Below are 27500 nucleotides of genomic sequence, written 5' to 3' on the forward strand. Positions count from 1 at the left end.
GCACCACCAAACAATAGCCGGCCGTTGTGGCTGAGCGGTTCTAGGCGCTTCAGTCTGGAACTGCCCTGCTGCTGCGGTCGCAGCTCGAATCCTGCCTCGGGCATGGGTGTGTATGATGTCCCTACGTTAGTTAGGTATGAGTAGTTCTAAGTCTAGGGGACTGATGATCTCAGATGTTAAGTCCCATAGTGCTTACAGTCATTTGAACCATTGGTACTTGTTGCTCGCTCGTCACTGCACGTTATGTTTACACTATCACGTCATACAAAGATGTTATATACAGTGACGGAAATCGCAACACCAAAAGATAATTAACGTGGAGTAATGAAATTACAGGAATACATTTGTTTAGGTAAAATATTTTAGTGATTAAAAATAAGATCACGGGTTAATGTAAGTGTGAGAGAAGCCACTGCAGTAGTGACGTGCTGGTGCATTAATGACGTTGTAACCACCACAATTATGAATGCAAACGTGCATGCGTTGTGTTGTACAGGTTTGTGGGATGGAGTTCCATGCCCATTACACCTGGTCGGTCAATACAGGGGAGGTTCATGTTGTTTGCGTATGAGGCTGGAGTTGTCCTCCGATGATGCCCCATATGTGCTCCAATGGAGACAGATCTGCTGTTCGAGCAGGCTAAGGCTGCTGGAATGGATGGTAGCACAACAGGTCGAATCACCCAATAGAGGTACAAATTTTCAGTCAGGGTGCGTGCGATAACCGCAAGAATGCTTCTGCTGTCATACGAAATCGCTCTGTAGATCGTAACTCCTGGTGTAGGTCCAGTGTGTCAGATAATCTGACCATGAAATAATTCAATCACGACCCTAAACTGTCGACAGGCGTTGATATACATCAACGGGGACAGTTGAAAATGTGTGCCCCAACCGGGACTCGAACCCGGGATCACCTGCTTACATGGCAGGCGCTCTATCCATCTGAGCCACCGAGGGCACAGAGGATAGTGTGACTGCAGGGATTTATCCCTTGCACGCTCCCCGGGAGACCCACATTCCCAACTTAATGTCCACATACTACAGTCGTAGTGACCCTGCCCATTACACTCATTTCTCGCGGCAGACAATCTTACCGAGTCCCGTAAGGGTTCGGGCAATGCGTGAGCATCCAGAACAGAATAAGGAGGTCAATGGCCGGTTAGCCTTAACTATAAGAAGATGGTATCTGTTCCTTCGGACATGCCATCTTCATATAGTTAAGGCTAACAGGCTGTTGACTTTCTTCTTCAGTGCTGGATGCACACGCATTGTCCGAACTCTTACTGGACTCGGTAACATTGTTTGCCTCGAGTAATGAGCGTAATGGGCAGGGTCACTACGACTGTAGTATGTGGACATTAAGTTGGGGATGTGAGTCTCATGGAGAGTGTGCAAGGGATAAATCCCTGCAGTCACACTATCCTCTGTACCCTCGGTGACTCACATGGATAGAGCGTCTGCCATGTAAGCAGGAGATCCGGGTTCGAGTCCGGGTTGGGGCACACATTTTCGTCTGTCCCCGTTGATGTATGTCAACGCCTGTCGCAGCTTAGGGTCTTGATTTAATTATCATTTCATTCTAAGACAGCTGCATGGTCACTGATTGTATCTTCTTTCGGACATCTCTGAAAGAACAGATACCATCTTCATATAATATGCTGACAGGTTAGTTGCAGGCCCTCAACTGGCCTCCTCCTAACCAATATACAGCCGTCACTGGCACCGAGATAGAACCAGCTTTCATCAGAGAACATATCAGACTCCACCCTGCCCTCGAATTAGATCTCGCTTGACACCACTTAAGTCGCAAATGGCGCTGGTTTGGAGTCAGAGGAAAGGCCGCTACAGAGCGTCTGCCTCGGAGCTGTTCTTTTCTGAGTTCGTTGTGTTACTGACGTTCCAACTGCTGCTCACATTGATGGTGCAGTGCAGTGCTCCAGAGCCACATGCCAAGCGCTATGGTCTTTTCTCTCGGTATTGCCAGGTGGCCGTCCGGAGCCCGATCTTGCGATCATATATCCTCGTGACCACCGGTGCCAGGAATTATGTGCTGTGGCTGTCTGCCAAGTCTTTGCACAGTATCGCTGAAGGAACATCCAGCTCCTCATAGCCATATTACACGACGTCGTGTAAACTCTGTGATGGGTTGATAATGACGTCTTTGTCGCCTTAAAGGGGTTGCTTTGGCTAACATCAACCCACCACGTCCAATCTCAAAGGTAACTGACGCTCACGACCGTAACAGCGTGTATTTGAAGCAAACCTGATTAGCAGCCGGCCGCGGTGGTCTAGCGGTTCTAGGTGCTGCAGTCCGGAACCGCGCGACTGCTACGGTCGCAGGTTCGAATCCTGCCTCGGGCATGGATGTGTGTGATGTCCTTAGGTTAGTTAGGTTTAAGTAGTTCTAAGTTCTAGGGGACTGATGACCACAGATGTTTAGTCCCATAGTGCTCAGAGCCAAACCTGATTAGCATCCTCATAGTGGCGCTATTACCTCCAATCTTACGCAAGTGGGGCAGAATGTGAACTAACATCATCTTTCAGATGTAGACACACGCCTATCAATAAATCCCATATTAGCTGACTCCACACAGGGACACTGCTTTATATGTCAGGCAAATAGTCGACTGTACTTTATCATACACAATAACAGAAGTACGAGCAAACGCTACGACTCCACATTTTTGTTCGGACATATTATCCAACAAACAAATTAAAAATAGCTCCAATTCCCCTTTTACGACTATAGAAAGTTTTCCGAAGAGGCAAGTACCCTGGCTCACGGATCGCCACTGAATCTGGCTACAAAGTGTAGAGCTCTACGATGTAACCCATCTCAGTTCAAGCGCACCCGCCCCCTGGCGTTTCATAACCCCATCGTACCTGTATTCACATCTTCTGCTTACGACGAATGTCTTGCTGTTTTTTTGCAATCCCAGACGCGACTCACTAAAATAGTTTTCATATTATATACGTACTGTTTATGTAAACCTGATGCACTTATTTAGAAAGATTGCAGCTAAAAGTCAGATAAGCGGCATGCTTTTGGAGTACATAAACAATAGAAAATTACTAAGTATAGCTTAAATCAAAGGACGACATTCAGTACTAGGGATAATGCGTGATACTCACATGGTACGTAGCAGGGGCATGTCGTTGAACGCGCCAACCTCCACCGTGGTCAGCTGGCGCATCTCCGTCAGGACGCTGCAACAGCACAAAAATCACTCCTGTTAAACACGAATGTTCATCACGATTGAATCTGATAATATTTTCGAAGATAAGGTCTGAGTGTAACTACACTTAAATGCCAAAGGAACTGGTATAAGCATGGGTATTCAAATACAGTGATATGTAAACAGGCAGAATACGGTGCTGCGGTTGGCAACGCCGGTTACTGCTGCTACCATGGCAGGTTATCAAGATTTCAGTGAGTGTGAACGTCATGTTATAGCCGGCGCACGAGCGATGGGTTAAGGCATCTCCGAGGTAGCGGTAAAGTGAGGATTTTCTCGTGTGACCATTTCACGAGTGTTCCGTGAATACCAGGAATCCTGTAAAACATCAAATCTCCGGCATCGCTGCGACCGGAAAAAGATTGTGCAAGAACGGGACCAACGACGTCTGAAGAGAATCGTTCAACGTGACAGAAGTGCAACCCTGATGCATATTTCAGAGCTGGGCCATCAACAAGAGCCAGCGTGCGAACCATTCAACGAAACATCATCGATATGGGCTTTTGGAGTCGAAGGCCCGCTCATGCACCCATGATGACTGCACAACACAAAGCTTTACGCCTCGCCTGGGCCCGTCAACACCGACAATAGACTGTTCATGACTGGAAACATGTTACCTAGTCGAGCGAGTCTCGTTTCAAATTGTATCGAGCGGATAGAAGTGTACAGGTATGGAGACAACCTCATGAATCCATGCACCCTGTTTGTCAGCAATGGACTGTTCAAGCTGATGGAAGCTCTGTCATGGTGAGCGATATGGGACCCCTGATACGTCTAGATACGACTCTGACAGGTGACACGTACGTAACCATCCTGTCTGATCACCTGCACCCATTGCTGTCCATTGTGGGTTCCGACGGATTTGGGAAATTCCAGCAGGACAATGTGACACCCTACACGTCCTGAATTGCTACAGATTCGCTCCAGGAACACTCTTATGTATTTAAACACTTACGCTCGCCACCAAACTTCCCAAACATGAATATTATTGAGCATATCTGGAATGCCTTGCAACGCGCTGTGCAGAAATCTCCACCCCCGTGTACGGATTTATGGAGAGCCCTGCAGGATTCATGGTGTCAGTTCCCTCCAGCACCACTTCAGATATTAGTCGAGTCCATGTCACGTCGTGTTGTGACACTTATGCGTGCTCTCGGGGGCGCTACACGATATTAGGCAGGTGTACCAGTTTCTTTGGCTCCTCACTGTATGTATCTAGAAAGACGACGGCCGCTGAAGACGTAGACGGTACCGATTCTAACGTAATCCATGTTTATCTTTGCACAGAATTAACTTGCTAGTGCTTTTTCTTGGCAAGATAATCAAAATACATCACGAAATGATATTGTTAGAACAATAATAAAATATAAATTACTCAACTTCGATGCAACATAAAGCTGTCTAGGATTGTCGTCATGAGTTAGTAACAAGACACACTTATCTGATTATGTCCCTTACTTTTTCAAGGCGCAGAAACATCTGTGGGGACAGATAGATTCTCCTAGTGACGTATCAACCTGTGCAAAATCCAGCGCTATGTTTATTTAATACAGCGCTCAGCCAAGTTGCCTACCTAATACTATTCAGTGAACTACTGTCCATCAAATACTGTTTATCCAGTACTCTCAATGAACTACCATTACTGTTGTTAGTGAAATAATGTAAGTACAAGAAAATATACATGGTGTCGGGTTATTCATTAATGGGGAATAATATCTTCCAACACAGCCCAACGCTGGCTGTTACAGTACATGGTCCATGTGCATCAGTAACTTTAAATATATTTGATCGTCATCTCGTAATTTGACAGAAGTAGGTCCTGTGTATGTAGTTTTGACTCTTGACAACCGCTGTTTCTTGAGGCGAATAGTTATGTACAATATCTACAGCAACAGGACGTGCATCGTACAACAGCAGTTACCATGTCTGAGAAGAAGAGTGGAAAGCATTTTCTTGAATGCTTAGAAGGACACCGATATGGGAAACTACTCAGACAGCAAATTTTCAAAGAATGTTATTGTTAAATTGTGGAAAGGCTGTTTGACGTATCTGACAGTAAGAAATTGGTAACAGTAAGAAGACAAAATAAATGATTTTAGACTTTCTTGTCGCATCATATATGAGGGCACGCTGAAACCTGACGTTGCAAGAAGGCAAGGCTGTCGTCGCCAGATGTTTCGTTCGCCAACAAATCGACTGCACCGAATTTGCAGACAACATGGTGATACAGAAGATACAAATATAGCTGGAGTATTGTTTCAAACATTTCAGACGACAGAAAAAAAAAACAGACTTAACCCATGCAGGTAAAAAAGAGATTGAACACTGCTTATTGAAACCAAAAACACACGATGAGAGAGAACGGAACTTTACGTAAATAGAATACTGGGTACACCGACACGATTGCCAGCAATGTTGCTACACGAAATGTTGTTTTTTATTTGCTACCGTTCACGTTTGAGTTGCCACTTAGCAGCTAAACCACGCCGCCTTATACAATATTAACCGTAAATATACTTGGAAATGAAAGTAGTTTTGCTTCTTGGTGTTGTAACAAACTTTCAGTTTTATATGCATTAAAACTTAAAACTAATGAGGAAGTTGAATTGTTTAAGATTAACAATTTGTATTTAAAAAGTATAGGAATACCACAGAACCCGACACTGCTTCGCACTATGGGAATTTTATATACATCCTAATTTCCTCCCAGACTCTCTCTGTCCATCTCTTCCTTCCCCTTTGTCGTTGGTCCTGAGCCTTGTTTATTGATACTGAAAACGAAACCTTGACTGGGGAATGAAGTCACTTAAAGTGAATGTGTAAATTGATTGGGACCATTAATATATGGGGTATGGGAAGGCCTCTAGACCTGCTGGGTCTGTGAGGGTGGTAGCTTCAGTGACAGTATGTTTCATAGTTCTAAGCTGTCAATGGGCACGATGCTCAAGTTTCGGACTATTCAGTCCTTTCATCAAAAGTAGATAAGCCCTGAATACAACTTTCCTCTTCATTTTAAAATTGGCTGCGAGGAAGAAAACAAAACACCATAATGTTGTGTATGCAATTTTTTAAATTACATATAATATATATGTATGTAGATGAAACATTTGTCTAACGGCTTAAATACCCAGATATCTAAGTTAAAACAGACTGCGAGAAGGAAAACGAAACCGCTGATTTTCAAAGCATACTATTTCCTTTCTCGCCGCCGGTTTTAACGGAAAATCTCTACATTGTTGTTTAAAAAACTGAGTAGCCTGTGTCTGTCAAAATGTTACTGCAGTATCATGTAACAATTTTTAAGAAATAACGGTCAAGATGTTTTCGACATTTCTGTCAACAACGTTTCCCCTTCATATATTAAATATATATTTACAAATAACATATATTTGAAAAAATACAGCCCATGTCTGTCCGGAATGTTAATTAGAGCATCGAGTGAAATTTCAATAAATCGGTCAAGAACTTTTGATAATTTTTGTGAACAGTGTTTCCGTTTTATGCACTATATAAAAATCTGTAGCCTATTTCTGCCCGAAAATTTATTAGAATATCGCGTAAAACAGGAAATAAATCGGTGAAGAACTTTTCGAGAATTTTAATAACAGCGCTTGCCCTTTATGTATTACATACACATTTATATACCAAGTATGTTTAAGAATGTGTAGTCCAGTCCCTATGAACGTCTATTAGAGAATTGTGCAAAAGTTTAAAATACACTCCTGGAAATTGAAATAAGAACACCGTGAATTCATTGTCCCAGGAAGGGGAAAATTTATTGACACATTCCTGGGGTCAGATACATCACATGATCACACTGACAGAACAACAGGCACATAGACACAGGCAACAGAGCATGCACAATGTCGGCACTAGTACAGTGTATATCCACCTTTCGCAGCAATGCAGGCTGCTATTCTCCCATGGAGACGATCGTAGAGATGCTGGATGTAGTCCTGTGGAACGGCTTGCCATGCCATTTCCACCTGGCGCCTCAGTTGGACCAGCGTTCGTGCTGGACGTGCAGACCGCGTGAGACGACGCTTCATCCAGTCCCAAACATGCTCAATGGGGGACAGATCCGGAGATCTTGCTGCCCAGGGTAGTTGACTTACACCTTCTAGAGCACGTTGGGTGGCACGGGATACATGCGGGCGTGCATTGTCCTGTTGGAACAGCAAGTTCCCTTGCCGGTCTAGGAATGGTAGAACGATGGGTTCGATGACGGTTTGGATGTACCGTGCACTATTCAGTGTCCCCTCGACGATCACCAGTGGTGTACGGCCAGTGTAGGAGATCGCTCCCCACACCATGATGCCGGGTGTTGGCCCTGTGTGCCTCGGTCGTATGCAGTCCTGATTGTGGCGCTCACCTGCACGGCGCCAAACACGCATACGACCATCATTGGCACCAAGGCAGAAGCGACTCTCATCGCTGAAGACGACACGTCTCCATTCGTCCCTCCATTCACGCCAGTCGCGACACCACTGGAGGCGGGCTGCACGATGTTGGGGCGTGAGCGGAAGACGGCCTAACGCTGAGCGGGACCGTAGCTCAGCTTCATGGAGACGGTTGCGAATGGTCCTCACCGATACCCCAGGAGCAACAGTGTCCCTAATTTGCTGGGAAGTGGCGGTGCGGTCCCCTACGGCACTGCGTAGGATCCTACGGTCTTGGCGTGCATCCGTGCGTCGCTGCGGTCCGGTCCCAGGTCGACGGGCACGTGCACCTTCCGCCGACCACTGGCGACAACATCGATGTACTGTGGAGACCTCATGCCCCACGTGTTGAGCAATTCGGCGGTACGTCCACCCGGCCTCCCGCATGCCCACTATACGCCCTCACTCAAAGTCCGTCAACTGCACATACGGTTCACGTCCACGCTGTCGCGGCATGCTACCAGTGTTAAAGACTGCGATGGAGCTCCGTATGCCATGGCAAACTGGCTGACACTGACGGCGGCGGTGCACCAATGCTGCGCAGCTAGCGCCATTCGACGGCCAACACCGCGGTTCCTGGTGTGTCCGCTGTGCCGTGCGTGTGATCATTGCTTGTACAGCCCTCTCGCAGTGTCCGAAGCAAGTATGGTGGGTCTGCCACACCGGTGTCAATGTGTTCTTTTTTCCATTTCCAGGAGTGTAAATCGATCAAGAACTTTTCGAGATTTTTGGTAACAACTTTAAATTACAACTTGCTATTATATAGTAGAGTAGATAGGCAGACAAGAAGATAGGACAGAGTTTAGATTCGTCGTCTGCCAGCACGATGGTGTCCAGGAGGGAGTAACTGAGAAATACATGGAACTTCTCGACCCAGGGTAGTCGCAGCCCAATCTACTACTATTCACCGTCCGAGAGTGAATACCTCAGCAATATTTTGAGGGGCTCACCATTAGATGGCGTGGTACTATATTTAGGTCTTCATCCACTCTGAGTTGCGCGGGGTAGCCGCGTGGTCTAGGGTGTATCGTCACAGTCCGTGCAGCTCCCCCGGTCAGAGATTCGATTCCTCCCTCAAGCATGGGTGTGTGTATTGTCAATAGCGTATGTTAGTTTAAGTTATATTAAGTAGTGTAAGCTTAGGGACAGATGACCTCAGCAGTTTGGTCCCATAAGACCTTACCCCAAATTTCAATATCAAATTTCATCCACTGTGCAGGACAACGTGTGCTGTCCTCCATTTCTACATTTGTCTTACTGTTTAATCTTACTTTCTAATTACATTTTGTTCTTGACTCTATGGTGGCAATCACCAATCACGTTTAATTATAATCCTGTTCATAAACATACTATTCTAAAACCCTTTAACGGCTCCGTACCAAATGAAATCTTGAAATTTTCAATTTCTTTATTGATCTTAATCTATGGAATGTCCCTGTTCCAATGACATATAGGACAGACCTACTATTGCCTTATTTCTGGTTTATTCACTCATTTAAACACAACACTGTGTAGACGTGACCATTTACACTTGACAGCAAAAAAAGTGGGTCACTGCCGAATACAACCAACATAACGTAGCTGTGTTGCAGGTCCTCTAAACACCAAAACCCTGTGGGGTACAGTCGTTTGACTACACACAATGGGTACCGCAAGAGACTACTAAGAGACCAAAGGTCTTTATGGCAGTCAGTCTAAGCGTCAACTAATATCGTCATACAAAACATAATAGAAAACAGGTTCTTAGCCATGAGGCACCCCATAACACTCATAAACTAACCTTAATTACAACAACTGACATTCCAAAAGTTCTGAGAAAACTGATTATTTTACATATATCGTACAGTAATCCTTAGTCAAAATTAAATACTTGAGACAATATATGAGTGACAAAGCTGTACAGCAATTGGAAAAAGTTTTTCGCTCTCTAAAAGGTTTTCCATCCACGTGTTGAAGGTCGCTCAATGGCGAGTGGCTCTGGAAACTGGATATTGGATGAACCAGTAGAAAAACGCGATTAACGGCAAAAAGCACTCTAAGGAAATCTCAACATTAACAGCGAATCATCAGTAATATCCGGTCGCAGGTTCGAATCCTGCCTCAGGCATGGATGTGTGTGGTGTCCTTAGGTTAGTTAGGTTTAAGTGGTTCTAAGTTCTAGGGGACTGATGACCTCAGATGTTAAGTCCCGTAGTGCTCAGAGCCATTTGAACCAGCCTTCAGTAATAACATTGTTCTCGTAACACATCAACAGCTACGTGTATACAAATTTGAACTTTAAATGACATGACCAACGGCGTCGTTCTGGACCTGGATTCAAACCCAGCACCTATAGCCATTGCTAACTAAGCTAAGCTTTGTTTGTGCCTTATTGAGACCGGATCACTAGGCATAAAGAGACGTGAAGTATAGACGTTTGCACCAGTATCAGTTATCAATTCAGATCCTGAAAATAAATGACGAAAATGTTTGTACTGAACTGGGAATCCTGTCATAACAGTTACCGTCCTGGGAACTACCCCCAACGACGTTTAATATGGTGTCATTCACAAGGAACAAGGTATGCTCATGTTTAAAATTGGAATGCCATCATATAAAGCTTGTGACAGGGATGCGAACCCAGCACCTAATCGGAATGTTAACGAAGTACAGTCATGCTCAAAAGTATCCGAACGACCTGGATTGCATTTCGCATGATTCCCATGCAACCCACATAACGCAGCTGTCTAGCAGGTCCTCTAATCGCTCCTTGATACAGTCGTTTGACTATTGAAAATGGTTCCAACAAGTCACCACTAGAAAACACTGCTCTGAATCGCAATTACTCAAGATGTAAAGTAATACCATGATACTACAAATATGAGGGAACACCTCATCACAGATAAGACTGTCCTTAAGGCTTGTAAGCTCTCATTTATTGCAATAACTGACATAACCTGAAATGTTAGCACTCTCATTATTACGTCAGATAGGTAATGCACGTAGTAAGTTCGTTGTATTCATGATTTCCTCTTCAAAGTAACATACCATACTTGTTATTTAACACAAAATGTCAATACAAAATTTACGTTATTCACGAGCAGCTAGTTGAGAGTATGTATGAACTTCAAATGACACGACGAACCGACTCGTTCTCCATATGGATTCAAACCCAGGTAATGCAAACTAAGATTTCGTGACTGACGGAAATTAACTGTCATTCCTGACTAGGCATAAAGAGAGTGATATACCTCGATTTTAGACAGTATCATTTAACAAATATCAACTTTAAATTACATAACGTAAACATTTTTTACGGTCGCGGATTCCTACCCAGCATCTATTTTCCCTGTTAACGAACTACGAGAGATGTTACATACTGCTTCTTCACAGGTAAATTACTTGAAATGCAGTGAGGTAAAGCTTTGTGTTGGACAGGGATTCGAACCCAGAACCTAATTGGATTGTTATCGAAGCACAATCAACTTTGACATATCGGATTTTCTCGGCAGTAGCTAGATGTATTAAATGAAATGACGAGATGAAACATTAAGTTTTCCTTCCCAGGACTCCAACCAGGCACATATCGCTGTTATATTCTAGAGAAAAAAAAAGTTAAGTATGGGTTTGTTACACCAGCAGCGACATGTGAGCATGTTTGAACTAGAAATAATATGACGAAGTGTTCAGTGCTGACTAGGAATCGAACCCCAAAAAAATGGCTCTGAGCACTATGGGACTTAACATCTATGGTCATCAGTCCCCTAGAACTTAGAACTACTTAAACCTAACTAACCTAAGGACAGCACACAACACCCAGCCATCACGAGGCAGAGAAAATCCCTGACCCCGCCGGGAATCGAACCCGGGAACCCGGGCGTGGGAAGCGAGAACGCTACCGCACGACCACGAGATGCGGGCAATCGAACCCCACACATATCGTTGTTGACTACACACAAAGAGACATCAGCTACCAAATTTTTCTCCAACAGCAGCTCGGAATAACATCCTTGAACTTACAGTGATCTCGCAAATAGTTCTGTGTCTCACTGGGAGTAAAAACCGTCAGATATCGTTAGTGTTGACAACGATTGAAAATGCATTAAAAATAAAAATTGTTATCCACCAGCAGATGGGTGTTCTCATGCTAGAGCTTGATAATACATAGTGAAAAGTTTAGTGCTGGGCCAGGATTCCAACCCATTCATGCGCAATATGTGGAGATGTTGAGGAATCTGCAGTTTTGAACAAACAACAAGTTGTAGTCGAGCTGTATTCTCACGAAGGGATCAAATTCCGCGTTAAGGGCGGTCTGAGTTGCATTGCCAGTTCAGAACCAATTTTATCGATATACAGAAGCTCAAATAAAAGACGGAATAAGTGTCCTGTGACCGTACACAGGGTATGTTTCGTCACTAGAAATAAATAACTAGTATAAGAAAGGTTACTCGTGATAGAGTTTCTACATGTCGCCACTCCTTACTTTATTGCGGTTCCACCTAACGTCTACTTGGTAGAGAAGGAATATCATGTTTAATGTGATTTTCAGACCACAATGCCATTATACCTTCTTCACTTGGCGTAGCCAGAAGAGAATAGACTCTGCCTCTCCCTATCAAAAAACATCGGCAGAAGTTGGAATCGAACCGGGACCGTCATCATATGAACCTTTCATCAGCCCAACAGACCACCAAACCCTCTTCTCTGCGACTCATTTCTCTATCATAACACCGTTGCGGCACACAAGATGAGAATTCTGACACACAGGCTCCCTGTAGTGGTTTGCAGGATGTTCAGTACATTCATTTACGTGGTTGACCGAATCGCCATGAACTAGCTGCCTTGGCTACTCAGTGCATACATTCGACTCTATTTTGTAATCACCGAAATAAAATAACGTAACTGCCACCTACACAGAACTGCCAACAGTGTAGGATGCAGAGATTTAAATAGGAAGTGTTCCTTTCCATTTGAGCTACTCTATTGCGCTATCTGTTTGTTGAAACCATCGTGCATGCAAAAGAAATGCTGTAACTGTCTGTCTCTCAGAAGTCTATATCCGGCCATATGCATTATCTCACAGCACAGTGGAATGACCAAGTTCAGAAGGAACTGTTGTTCACTTCCAGAGGCGCTGTAGCTACGTCACAGCTAGTAGTGTAACGGTAAGCGTCGCGCGCTGTTGATAAGACGTCGCGTGTTCTGTTACATTCGCTACTACATTTTTTTTTAAAACGCAGTTCTGCTGTGTGCTGAAGTTATCAATTTAATGGAACTTTGAACATAATTCTCTTCACTTCTCAACCCAAAATAGTCGCATATGGAAAAAAGGCTAACTTCTGCATCATTTTGTTCTTTTCAGGTTCAATAGACGGCCAGGCAGCAGATGCGCTCGAAGCTTTTGTATTATGTATGGGGAGAGCGCATCGTGCCAAAATAATCAGAAAAGTATTTTCTACATTAGCTGTCGTCTGTTAGTGGCATTTTATTCTTCTTCAAACCTTGTTTGACAGATTTAACTCAGAACAAGTTTTGTACATGCATGTAATCAATAAACTGCATGTGCATTGTCAGACTGTTATAGATAACATATATCGTTGATGATTAATTTCTCTCTCATGTTTAGTATTGTTTTAACAACACTAAAAGAAACCTTACGAAAACTGTGCACTGTATTGTAAGAAATGAAATAAAACTACCCACGATAATCTTACGACGAAAGTCTGTTTTAACAAAACTGAGTATCTGCACACAAGCGTGCCTCTATCTGCACGAATTAGTAAAATACTACTCCCTTAGATTTCGAATGGGTCTGTGTTTAAATGGTATGCTGTGTCATACTCAACAGGTATGCAAACGTGGCATTTCATAAATAAAGTTACGTATTCCTACAAACACAAAATTTGCTTGTCAGCAGCGGAAAGAGGCGTTACCTGTTGTGCAGCATTGTAAGTTTTTCACCATTGCACTTTGAGCTGAAAGTATTTTCTTGCGATTTGCTAATCAATTTATTTCCTTCATACTTATCACACTGGCATGGGAGTCTTAAGTGAAGAACATTATTGAATTTCGTATCGTTGACGGTCGATTCGAATTTCTTCAGAGACGCTTGTATTGTATAGCAGCTTGGCAGTCAGAAAGCCGATATTTACGACCATTAACACAACTTACTGAGTCGAGCTGCCAAGAGGATTTGATGGGTAAAGGTTTTCTTCTGATTTTGTAACAGAATTTTTTCTGGGAATTCGCAGCTCCATGAAATAATACACAAAAAAAGCTCGCACGCGCTGCCCCTACCACTGTTAGAACTGACGGTTTTTTTAAACGTTGGAACACGAGACACCGGCGGTACCACGGGGCTACGGACACACTTCTGCCAGCACGCCACTCTCGTCATGGTATTTATCTATCAGCCTCATAACGCATCGTGAAAGATATTAAAAGTTGTCACTTATGTGAAGAATAGCATTTCTTTAGCCAAAAAATCGAAATTTCTGTCTCAGTGTCTTAGTTTACGTGAGGATTATATACAACGAGTCATTCAAATGGAATTTAGCGAGTCAGTTCAGTACCATACGCGGAAGTGATTGCACTGTCACAGTGTTGCCAAATGTTTGTGACGATGTTGCCAATTCTCAGCTGTGCTAGGAACAGCTCTGTAGCGTTATAGGAGGAGAATTCTGTGCTCGTGTCAAAGGAGGATACGGAGAGGAGGCGCGGGGTTTGCTTAATATGCAGCGTTTTCTCCTACCAGCTGTGTCAAACATTCAGGTGTGTAATCTTCCATCACGATTACAGTTTCCCTCAAAATAAATACGAATAAAACACTTACCTTGTTACTTTGTTACAAAAGATTATTTCAGTACAATAAAAGGTCTTTGGAAATCAACTTTGCCAACCTGTCACGAAAAGCAACATAACAAACACTTTGGACCTCGAAATCGATTGCATCTATGTGCAGTCTTGTGATCATACAAGTAGAATTTCATGAATTGCACGAGAATGTAGAAAAATGTTGGCGCGAATGGAAGCTGTAAGAAACACAGTTACCTAATTATTCTGTACCACGTAATAATCAATTCATTTGATAATTCAGAAGAGAAGAAACTAAAAATTATGCCCATTAAGACAGAAACTAAAGTGAATATGCGGGAACTGTGCAGATCCGCACTTTTTCATCTTCAGATCTATACAAATAATGTATACTAACCAGCGTATTCATTGCTTTCGTAATGTTTCCCTCTTGTTTAGTCTTCTTATGATGAACTGGATCCACACCCATGAGTCTGATTTTTTCTTTGTATCCTTCCATCTACTATCTTCGTGTGTTATTGTTCGGTGTTCAAATAGCAAAATATTATGCCTGCTCCCACGAGGTATTAAAATGAGGTCGCAAAAACGCTAACGAATTATAATCAAAATGCAGTGAGACGCCAATTTGTCTGACGTCATGGTGTTTAGTGGACAGAAATAGTTGGGTGTTATTGTCGTCTTTTCTTATTGAGATTTTCATATTATCCTGACACCAGACGCCGAGACAAATGTATATATTCTCCGTGACGAAACATCCCACATTCCATTCACCCTGATCCATTCGCTACGCGCATCGGCGGTAATGAGTGACAGGAAAGCTGTTGTGGGGTGACGAATAACAATAACAGTGGTAGTAATTACAAATCAATAATCAAGGATGTTTACTACATTACAGACGATTAACAAAATAACCAAGATGGCTGTGTGTTTAATTGGCGCACTGAGTAGGTGTCATTACCACTTTGTTACTGAATTCTGTTCTAGTTGTTTGCAGAGAAATGACAAAGAACCCTGTAGCCATACATATCGCTAGTACAACGCGATATTACCTATCAACTATCCTTGCTTTACATCACGAGACGAACATGGCGTCACTGAGCTGATATCTGAAACACACTCCTGGAAATGGAAAAAAGAACACATTGACACCGGTGTGTCAGACCCACCATACTTGCTTCGGACACTGCGAGAGGGCTGTACAAGCAATGATCACACGCACGGCACAGCGGACACACCAGGAACCGCGGTGTTGGCCGTCGAATGGCGCTAGCTGCGCAGCATTTGTGCACCGCCGCCGTCAGTGTCAGCCAGTTTGCCGTGGCATACGGAGCTCCATCGCAGTCTTTAACACTGGTAGCATGCCGCGACAGCGTGGACGTGAACCGTATGTGCAGTTGACGGACTTTGAGCGAGGGCGTATAGTGGGCATGCGGGAGGCCGGGTGGACGTACCGCCGAATTGTACAACACGTGGGGCGTGAGGTCTCCACAGTACATCGATGTTGTCGCCAGTGGTCGGCGGAAGGTGCACGTGCCCGTTGACCTGGGACCGGACCGCAGCGACGCACGGATGCACGCCAAGACCGTAGGATCCTACGCAGTGCCGTAGGGGACCGCACCGCCACTTCCCAGCAAATTAGGGACACTGTTGCTCCTGGGGTATCGGCGAGGACCATTCGCAACCGTCTCCATGAAGCTGGGCTACGGTCCCGCACAGCGTTAGGCCGTCTTCCGCTCACGCCCCAACATCGTGCAGCCCGCCTCCAGTGGTGTCGCGACTGGCGTGAATGGAGGGACGAATGGAGACGTGTCGTCTTCAGCGATGAGAGTCGCTTCTGCCTTGGTGCCAATGATGGTCGTATGCGTGTTTGGCGCCGTGCAGGTGAGCGCCACAATCAGGACTGCATACGACCGAGGCACACAGGGCCAACACCCGGCATCATGGTGTGGGGAGCGATCTCCTACACTGGCCGTACACCACTGGTGATCGTCGAGGGGACACTGAATAGTGCACGGTACATCCAAACCGTCATCGAACCCATCGTTCTACCATTCCTAGACCGGCAAGGGAACTTGCTGTTCCAACAGGACAATGCACGTCCGCATGTATCCCGTGCCACCCAACGTGCTCTAGAAGGTGTAAGTCAACTACCCTGGGCAGCAAGATCTCCGGATCTGTCCCCCATTGAGCATGTTTGGGACTGGATGAAGCGTCGTCTCACGCGGTCTGCACGTCCAGCACGAACGCTGGTCCAACTGAGGCGCCAGGTGGAAATGGCATGGCAAGCCGTTCCACAGGACTACATCCAGCATCTCTACGATCGTCTCCATGGGAGAATAGCAGCCTGCATTGCTGCGAAAGGTGGATATACACTGTACTAGTGCCGACATTGTGCATGCTCTGTTGCCTGTGTGTATGTGCCTGTGGTTCTGTCAGTGTGATCATGTGATGTATCTGACGCCAGGAATGTGTCAATAAAGTTTCCCCTTCCTGGGACAATGAATTCACGGTGTTCTTATTTCAATTTCCAGGAGTGTACATTTCTGTATTCTCTGTCTCTCTCTCTCTCTCTCTCTTTTTATTTTAATTTAAATTTTTTGAGGAAAGCATCGAGAAGCGCGATAATAAGCAAGTAGGCATATAACGTGTTTACAGTATTTTCTTCGGGATACATAATGCAAAAATACAACTTTTAAGTGTCTTATTGCGTAATTCCAGTTATTGACACTCTATTCGTCAGATTGCTGGCATACAGTGGGGTGAAACCTATCACAGACGCAAGCAAAACACAAATCTTTCTTGCACCATGCGCAACACATAAACGAAATATCGCTGCACTGACGTGTTGTCCGATATATTGCACGAAAAACAAATCTGATTCATGTTGCTAAATATAGCTCTATCATATATCAATTTGGTAGCGTACCAAGTGTATAAAAGTATATCTTGAAATACGCAGAAAGGCCCATAGAGGTATTCGACTGAAACATAGCCATGACCAAAAGTCGACAGCATCGTCGTCTACCATCTTGACAACTCGTACAGTGACAGTGTTCGGCCGGTTACTTACGTTGACTGGTATCAAAGCTACAGCATTAAAACACAAAAATGTTAATAACCCGAAGATCATTAGTTTTACAACCCATAGAAAGTAAAACAGTCGGTTTGAACACCACAGTGCTTTAATAGGCGCGGACTTGTTGGAGGTGGTATGCTGTTGCTTTCATCCGACTTTTGAGTTGACTTACCTAGCCAGTTAATAGGGGAACCTACAGTTTTACGTGGCTTTCAGACCACAGTGCAACTCGGCATTTTTCACAACAAAAAACACTGCCCCAGGGTAAATATGTGTAAAACGGCACATAAAAATCGTGGGACTGGTGAGGAATCGAACCTGAGACCTTCGTCCATAGTCTTGCTCTTTATCACCTTGCCACCATGCAGCCAACACTGTGGTTTCTGCTTGCCATTAAAGTTAAGGATCTCTCGTTTGTGCCTGCGTTGGCACTTGCGTGTCCCTTAGGAGACCTAACCTTTGGGATTACCCTCGTATACGTGTGTGTCAACGCCTTCCAATGCCCACTCAAGGAAGACAAGGATACCTAGTCTAGCTTCAATATTACAAATACGTTTCTGTTTGTGGATGAACGCAGACTGAGATTGATAATCATTTTGAATATTTATCAGTGCTTTACCCATTGGTGTGAAACTCGTTTTCTACCAATGATTCCCACAGCTGCAGGAACACTACTTTAATACCTCTTACACAAAATACTGACGCAGTGCTATCAGACGAAAAGATCAACCTGACACAAACTGTGGGAAGTTTGTTTTACAACCTTCGTACCTGGATAAAGAGCTTTTCCTATTTGAGATATCTGTGAACGTTGCTGCATAAGACGATTTAAGAAGAAACTAAATGCCTTCAGCTACGCCTATGTTTAAAGAAATCTTGTTAACGGCACTAAATCGTGGTTTGTAAATCGTTTACCTGCCGTACTCTGCCGCATTTCGCTAGTTCGAAGGCAAAAAGCTTACTGACAAACACAGAAGGAAAAGGGGGACGAAATGCCTCCCACTCGAAGGTCATGTCGTTTTACTTAAATGATTACAAAATCGGGTAAAACGAACAATGAGGTTGTCAGTATAAGCACATTACTGTTGTCAATATGATGTTGCACCGCCCAGGGCCTGTAATGATAAAGGGCCCGTTTAGGTCAGGCATATTGTACACAGAAGTGGAAGAGAGAGAGCATTGCTAAATTCTACAATTCGCATGCATTGCATACACACAGAAATTACTGTTACAGTGTACTTATGGAGCCCAATGAGTGAATTGCATATTTTCCGGTGAGAAAGAGCACTGGCAAACAGTCTTCGCTACATTAGGTTACTTAAACTGGCGTCACTTTGAGCTAGAATTTATGGCCAGCGACTAAGTGTAAGGACAGTGACTCGGATGCGGGTTTTGCAACTGTGAAATACTTTACTCACATTATGGAAGCGAATATTAAATTTGAACTAATTTTGGACTTGGATAGCTTAGAATGAAAATCTTTCTGTTTATTGCAAAGGAAAATAATAGATTTTCTAAAACATTCTGTGTCACACACAACTTGAAACAGATCACGTCGACCAAATCATATGGAAGAACCGACAGCGACGTATATAGGAAGGCAGTAAGATCCCTTGGCTTTTGGTTTGGCAGTATTCGACAGCCATTCCTAGGCCCAAGTAAATGAAGAAAGGCAGCGCGTTTTAGTTATCAAGTAACGTCTTCATCAATTACTTTAGTTTTAATGTGATCTACGAGTAATTGCTGATGTTTGATATTAACGTGAAAAGGATTCCGTAGACAGGGAAAGAACTTATTCTTGGGCAACTACTTCTATAATGACCAAAAGGACTTAAATGATCTTCAAGCACATGTGTCCAGCAGCGGTATGAAGAAAAGGATAGTAATACTGACGGTGATAATCGAATTATCCGGTAACTTCACACTTCACAGTGGATTTTCTCGAACTAAGAAATTTCCTGAATTAGTGAAAATTTCAAAATGGCTTCAAATCGATGCTATGACGCCTACAAGAGTCTTTACATCCTGCTGACATGATTCTGCTGACATGAGAATAGCATCATCTCCACGTCAGAAGCTTGCTTCTACTTAACCATTTAATAGACTCGCGTTTTTTCCACCGTGACTAGTTTAGTAAGCTAAGCACATCATCCATTACAGCACACTCCTGGGGCTGGGAAATGTGGCCGCAATTGTCTGGTGGAACGAACTACCACAAGTGCAATGCATGGGTTCGGGCATTTACTTTTAAGAGGCACAAACAGATTTACTTTACCTCTGGTAACCTCAAGAGAAAGCCGTTATAATCCAGAATCCGCATTAAACATCACGTTCCTTCATTCCAAACTGGGCAGAGCCGATTTACGTTGGATAATGACATAGGTGGAGGCAAGGGTAAACAGAAATACTGTCACCAGTAAACTTACTTACATTAGAAAATTTTATTTCATTTGATGAACTGATAGCCGTCTAAAGGAACAGGGCTCTTATTTTACTTGTACTTGATTGAACTAGAGACGTTGAAAAATTTGGTGCTGGACTGTGATTCCAATTCGTATCTACTCTTTCGAGGATCTGAATCTCTCGGAACAGTATAGTTCAATCATTTCATTCCTTTTCCCAAGACTGCAGTCTTCTCTAGGTCTCCTCCAAAGGTAAATATGTGGGTCCGAATCCTGATCCAGTACAAAAATATTCATAATTTCATTTCAAGACCTATCTCGTGCACACCGGCCCGCTAGTGAAAATTAACGTGCATTTTTAATGTCTGTTCATGTTGCCAACAATTTCTGGACAAACACGCACACATCTTACTGTTGATGAGCAAGCAATTGATACTTAAGCAATATTCGTGGGCAATAAAGAAGAACGATAGGAGTGTGGTTCGATTGTCGCTCAGGCACAAAAATTTGTGTCCTTATTTTAGATTAAACACCTAGCAGCTGGCAAGAAAAACCGATACGTAACATTTGATTTTACTTAGTTAACAATTCGATTACGTATTGGGTTCGTATCTTCGTCGCAGAACTTCACATCATGCGCTTCATCTTTAAATTCATACACACTTCGTTACTGCTGAACTGAGGTACATCAGACATCTTTCATGGTTTGTTAACAGGGATGAAAGGGTCTTGATAGGAGTCCCGGTTTATTACAAAAACTGTCGTCTTTTATTTTCAAATTTAGATTTGGTTACTGATATAGGCGAAAATTTCGGTACTTCATGACTCTTCATGGATAGTCAGCAATATGATATGATTAGATTAGATTAATACTTGTTCCATAGATCATGAATACGACATTTCGTAATGATGTGGAACGAGTCATTTTAATAAAAGATTTCTTTACATACCAGTATTCAATTTCTTTACAACAGTTTTTTACCCTCTCTCTCTCTCTCTCTCTCTCTCTCTCTCTCTCTCTCTCCCTCTCTCTCTCCCTCTCTCTTTCTCACACACACACACACACACACACACACACACATACACACACACATTCTCTTTTTATTTTTATTTGTTTGTTGTGCTCGACTATCGGCGTGGCACGAAAACGTCCGTGAATGAGTTTCTTAGTTTTGAGTACATTTACGAAAGAAATATAAAAACAACTATGAGAGTTACTGATTTATGATGCTTAGTAGCAGTCAGTTCTGAGTATTACTGGCAACTAAGCTCCAGTCCCTAAACCTAGTTACAGAAATGCGAATCAGTCGCATTACCTAGTCCAGGCCGTAGCAGCTGCGTCTTTGAGGCGCCAGCTATGGTCACTTCCCAGCCCGCTATAGGATCACATCGGTTCGTCTTCTTCCTGCTGGTAATGTAACTGAGATTTGGCAACAACGCAAGGTATGTTTGGCAACTCAGTGATCGACGAGTTACTTCCTGGTGTACACGGAATTAAGCCTCAAAGTTCACTTGATTTCTCGTGTCATTCCCATTGAATAACCTGAGTTGTTATCGCTTGAGGTGTAACAGAAGATTGTAAATTTACGGTTTTCAGACCAGCAAAGTCATTGAACGTGGCAATCGCAACTAATTTCGTCCTGTAAATAGCGGTTTACGGGTTCTAGACACTATTGGCCTCGTATGAGGAAGGCATAAACCATATCTATCCGCTAGCTCTGTGTTGACGTGCTGACCTGTGGAAACGTGACTGTTATGGTTCGCGGATCCAACCACGCTGAATGTAACGTTTTTATCCCTTCTGTGTAAGAGCTGCAATCAGTCAGATCAAACATCGATAAGCAAACCGTAAGAAAATACTTTCAGCTCATAGTGCAGTGGTGAAAAACTTACAATGCTGCACAACAGGTAACGCCTCTTTCCGCTGCTGACAAGCAAATTTTGTGTTTCTAGGAATCATCATCATCAGTTATCTGCTATATTAGCAGGTCCTTTGCCTCTCCATTTTCTGCGATCCATTGCTTCCTTCTTAAGGCTGCTGTATGTTGTACCATCCATCCATGACAACTAACACAACGTCAAACCCAAATCCGTTTTCACCAGTAGGATGGAGAGGAATGTTTGAAGTAGAAAAGATGTAAGGAAACGTTTGATCTTGTAATGTTGTGATAAAAGCTCATCATGTGGCTGTGAGTTGAAACGAACACGTTACCAGCTGACAACGCACGAAGAGACGTTGACATTTTCACCAGTAGTTCGGAGTGCTTGAAATGAAATAATGAATATTTTGTGCTGATCAGGATTCGAAACCAGATAGGTGCCTTTCGAGGACGCCTAGAAGAGTTTGCAATCTTCAGGAACACAGTGAAATCGAATTCTAATCCCAGTCCAGCACCACAATTTTCAGCGTCTCAGTTTCAAATAAAGTAAGAGCCTTGTGAACTTACATGGCCATTGGTTCATTAAATGAAAAATGTTTTCTAGTTTACGACGGCTTGCTGGTGACAGAGTCTCTGCCTCCCAGGGTTTCTCCATCTGTCACAGCTCAAACGAATGCCCAGTCGGCAACGAAGGGATGTTATATTTACTGCGGATATTGAACTACGGAGCGTACTGGCGTTCTGAACTTAGCGTTACTAGGGGTGAAGGAGAACTATTTGTGTGTGTTAGAAATCTACGCCGGAGGTGAGTTGTGAACCTACAAGTTTTACACATCAATACAAGATTAATCCACCAGACCACAGAACCCCCTGCCAAGCACATAATTATGAATTGCAGAGTATTCATTTAGATGTAGATGCAGATGTCAAGGGACGCCTAACACGAAGGAGGGCGGGATCTGGGAATCGATAGAAGTGCAGAAGTGCAAAATTTAAGCGTGAAATGCTTGCAAAGTATTGCTTACTTAGATGTGTGCCACAGTTCGTTTTATCTTAGGACCGAGAGATAAGGAAGGACTGTTCTCAGAACAAAGAATGGGTTATAGGGAAGGGGAGATCAAAGAATACAGTTTCATAGGTGGTGAGAGGAACGATAGAGAGTAAAGACAGCAGCAATTAAAAGAGAAAATGTAGCGTCATTGGAAACCACTAGATTTGTTTACGAAGTTTTGGGGGAGTGTAATAGAAGGGCACTTGCGGCGATATTGTCAGAGAGAGAGTGTGTGAGAGAGAATAGAAGAGACATTAACAACGAGTCAGCATAAATGTTCAAATGTGTGTGAAATCTTATGGGACTTAACTGCTAAGGTCATCACTCCCTAATCTTACACACTACTTAACCTAAATTATCCTAAGGACAAACATACACACCCATGCCCGAGGGAGGTCTCGAACCTCCGCCGGGACCAGCCTCACAGTCCATGACTGCAGCGCCTAAGACCGCTCGGCTAATCCCGCGCGGCGAATAAACATAATATGAAATCGTTGGCGTATTGTGTGGAGGACGGAGGGTATCTTCATGGATGGAGGGGAAGAGAGAGACGTATTTGAAATAACAAAAACTACTGTGACAGAGTCCACCTACGCTGATTAATTTGTAAGTATGTAGACAGGCTATAAATGAAATCAAAATAGAATACTTAACAAACTGTATATTCAAATAAACCCACTTGAATTAAAAGGGCAACTCAAAGGAAAGCTAACCCGTATTGTATCTTTTCTGTTGCCACGCGATGTTCCACTAGCTCCCAATGAGGAAAAATGACGAGAAAGAAGACATAACAAAACATTTTAAGAACTCTAATATTTTATCCATTATCCTTCATTATTTTGTACTTCCATCACGCGTCTTAGCATAGAATGTATAAGCCGTCGGACGTAACAGCCTGAAGAAGCAACTTCCTCCCAGGCTTCCAGGACGCAGTCCCAAAGGGCGTCCGCAATAGTTGGTAGGTTTCGTGGCCAGTTCTCTGTTAATGTTTTGGCGACCTCAGCCCACATGTTTTCCATGGAGTTCATATCAGTCGCCCGTGGCGGCCAGTCCATGTCGTTGACGCCAATCGTGGAGAGCCGCTGCTGAACAAATGCGGACTTGTGAATGGGAGAATGGTCCTCTTCCAATGTGACGTCCCCTTCTGCGTACAGCATTCGCACTGACGGAAGCATCACATTTTCCAATATGTGGGCATACTGCGCGCTGTCCGGAGTTCCTTCTATCCCGTGAAGAATGCCCGCCCCTCTCGCAGAGTTCCAACCCCAGCAGGTAACAGATAGCCGGCCACTTCTTCTCGTCGTGGTTACATATTCGCGTCGATGGCTAGTCCCTTGCGGCCAGTAAACGAATCGTGGACCGTCGTTATTGGTGGAAAACACCTTCTCGTCAGTGAAAATGACGTTGTCCCACGACGCCCTCAGATGGAGCTCCGCAAATGCTAGCCGGTATAAAACGTTGTCTTCGCTGAGCTCTTGTTTCACGGCGGATCGTCGCGCATGCAGCCCAGCGTCCCTCACCCTTCGGCGAATCGTGTCACTGGAGCCGCGGAAGTTGGTCTCCCGCCGCAACTGCTTCGCGTTCAGAAAGGGATTTTCTCTGCTCCTAGACACTAGGTCCCTGTCTTCCTGCTGTGAGATCTCTCTCTTCCTGCCTGAGCCAGGAGCCCTTTTGGTGGTGCTTCTTTCAAGGCAGATGTTCCACCATCTCGTTGCAGTGGTATGTGGTACGCCATACCGTCTGCCAGCTTCTCTGATGGAACATCCTCCTTCCTCAATTAGAGCGACGACTCTACCTCGGCCGGCCGAGGTGGCCGAGCAGTTCTAGGCGCTTCAGTCTGGAATCGCGCGACCGCTACGGTCGCAGGTTCGAATCCTGCCTCGGGCATGGATGTGTGTGATGTCCTTAGGTTAGTTAGGTTTAAGTAGTTCTAAGTTCTAGGGGACTGAAGACCTCAGATGTTAAGCCCTATAGTGCTCAGAGCCATTTGAACCGTTTTTTGACTCTACCTCGAATAGACCTCTCCCAGTGAGCCATTACGGCAGACAGCCTGATGTGTATTTCTGCTTGCCGCTCTTATATTGATTCCACGAGAGGAGGTAAACATATTTACGTCAAACGGAGTGGCAGAGGCAGAGGCATGCGGCGCAGCTGTGCTGGCTCGTCCCGGGCTGTTGGCCCACCAACGCCTTGACCCGGGCCGCATGTCCACGATCACCCCTTGAAGGATCAAAAGTTACACCTAACCTACCCAAGTCTGTAGTACAAACTAACGCAGCTACAGCTATTATGCTATAACATGTGCAGGCACATCTACAGTTGACGATTTATTCAAATATTTGACGAACAATACTTTCAAAGATAATTTCATTTTAAACATAGCTACCACAAAATATTTCACCTAGCTAGCAATAGCATGACGCAGGAAACTGTACTTTCTTGTAAGCGCTGTGCATTATATGTAGCCTTAAGAATACCTGTATTCAACCACGACAACTAAGCGGAATGTAAAAGTAAACAGGTTTGGCGGCAGCTTCTCCAAATAATAGTATATACTTAGTATATAATACACGTTTCGTGCACTTATAACATGTACTCAGTGTCTCTGAAATAATACGTGCTGCACGACGGAAATTACTTTCTGCTGAGGCACTTCATTTACATCTCAATGATACACGACTACTAGAGAACATTGCTCCACTTGTAAATTAACATCATGATATCGCAGATATTAGGCAACACGTTACTAGGGATGAGTAAGGCCTTAAGGTTTGCAACTAAACATACTACTCCTAGCTACTACTGAATTTGAAGTTGATGATTAACGTGTCTTCATAACCATGTGTGCGGCGTTCGACTCTCAGTCAGCACAGACGTTTTCGTCACCTTATTTCTAGTTAAACGTGTGCACATCTCGCTGATGGTGGACCTACATTGGACATTTCTCGTCTGTTCCTGGTTAGACAACGGCGGCGGTAGGCGCCCGGTTCGAATCCCGGTCAGGCAATACAACTTCAGTCGTCATTTAATGTTCCAACCCCACTACTGGTGACAAACTGTGATATCTACATTCTGATTTTACGTACTTATTCAACAATCCGATTAGGTGCTGGGTTCACATCCTTGTCCCCAGCATTACATGATGGCATTTCAATTTTAAACATGTGAATCCTTTATTCCTTGACAATTCAACACTATACAACGTCTTTCGAGGCTAATTACCAAGAAGGTAATTGTCATGTTAGGGTTCCTGCTTTCGAACAAACATTATCGTCATTTACGTTCAAGTTGAGAATTGATAACTGATACTGGTGCAAATGTCAATATTTGACGTCTCCTTCTGCCTAGTGTTCGAGTCTCGATAAGGCACAAAACTTTGCTTGGTTAACAATGGCTTTACATTCTGGGTTTGCATCCGGATCCAGAACGAAGACGTTGGTCATGTCATTTAAAGTACTTCGTGTACAAGTAACTGTTGATGAGTAATGTGAACAATGATATTACTTGTGATTCGCTGTTAATGTTGGGATTTCCGTAGAGTGGTTACCGCCGTTAATCACGTTTTCTTTTAACTGCTTAGTATTACATAAAGTTGATGCAAAACCACTCCCCGTTGAACGTTGAACGACGTTCAGCATGTGTTGGGTAAACCTTTTAGACAGCAAAGAACTTGTTTCCAATTGCCATACAACTTTATAAATCCTTATACTGTCTCAAATATTTAATTGTGCCTAAGGATTACTGAAAGATTTATGTGACAAAACTAGTTGCCCCATAACATTTGAAATGTCACTTATTGTAATTAAGTTTAGTGTACAAATGTTAAGGACTGTCTGACCTCTTCTGTACTATTGTAGTGTTACTGTACATCTGGACGGACTGTCATAAAGACCGGTGTTCTCTAGTAGTCTCTAGTGGTACCCATTGCGTATCTTACAACGACTGTACTGTGGAGGGTTGCAACTATGTGCAACACAGATATGCTATGTTGGTTGCATACATTCAGGTGCAGCCTACACGTAGGAATTCAGCGGTGACCCACTTTTTTTGCTGTCGAGTGTACATTTGACAGTTCTCAGACTAAAATTAAAGTTTTTCGAACACCCGCCTCCGAGAGCATATTTCTTGGATACCACCAATATTAATTCTTTAGCTGCACTGTATAGATGTCTCTTTAAGCAACAGATTTCATTTTCATCTTCATTCGTTTATTTTGCATAGTTTTTTATCATGGTTTTGTTTACGTAAGTTTGGAAGTATTAGTTGTTTTGTATATGGTTTCAATTTTCTTCAATATGCAGTGCAGTGAATTTATTAGTGTTCTTAGTATATAATATAGTTCATTATCGATATAAATACAATGCTGGTAGCGTAGAAGATATGAAGGAATCTGAATCTGCAGTTTTATTTTTACCTTTCTTCAACTGATGAGGGGGGACATGAGAGAAGCCTCCACGAAGGGTGTGTCCTGACAACTAAGCCTTACACATCCGGGCGTCCCCTGGGCGTCTAGGTATACCTAGACGGCTGATTCTCTCACACCAGAAGCAAACAAACATGCGAGTAAATAAACGGTCCTTATCAGAGCCAACTTTAACTATCATATCTATAAATATTGAAGGCAT

At 43.6% G+C, this 27500-nt stretch overlaps 1 protein-coding gene and 1 non-coding gene across 2 annotated transcripts in view; both read right to left on the minus strand.

Moving 5' to 3' along the window:
• Positions 1 to 27500, minus strand: part of LOC126132440 (lutropin-choriogonadotropic hormone receptor) — a gene marked incomplete at its 3' end in the record, with an annotated part of 796081 nt that overhangs the window by 528260 nt on the left and 240321 nt on the right. The window contains 1 exon segment of the mRNA XM_049915180.1: positions 3132 to 3206. Coding sequence (XP_049771137.1) covers positions 3132 to 3206 — 75 coding nt within the window.
• Trnat-ugu (transfer RNA threonine (anticodon UGU)) lies at positions 883 to 957 on the minus strand. Its single transcript has one exon. It is a non-coding gene; the product is annotated as a tRNA-Thr (tRNA).

The sequence above is a fragment of the Schistocerca cancellata genome, chromosome 1 (genome assembly GCF_023864275.1).
Source record: "Schistocerca cancellata isolate TAMUIC-IGC-003103 chromosome 1, iqSchCanc2.1, whole genome shotgun sequence".
NCBI classification, from domain to species: Eukaryota; Metazoa; Arthropoda; class Insecta; order Orthoptera; family Acrididae; genus Schistocerca; species Schistocerca cancellata.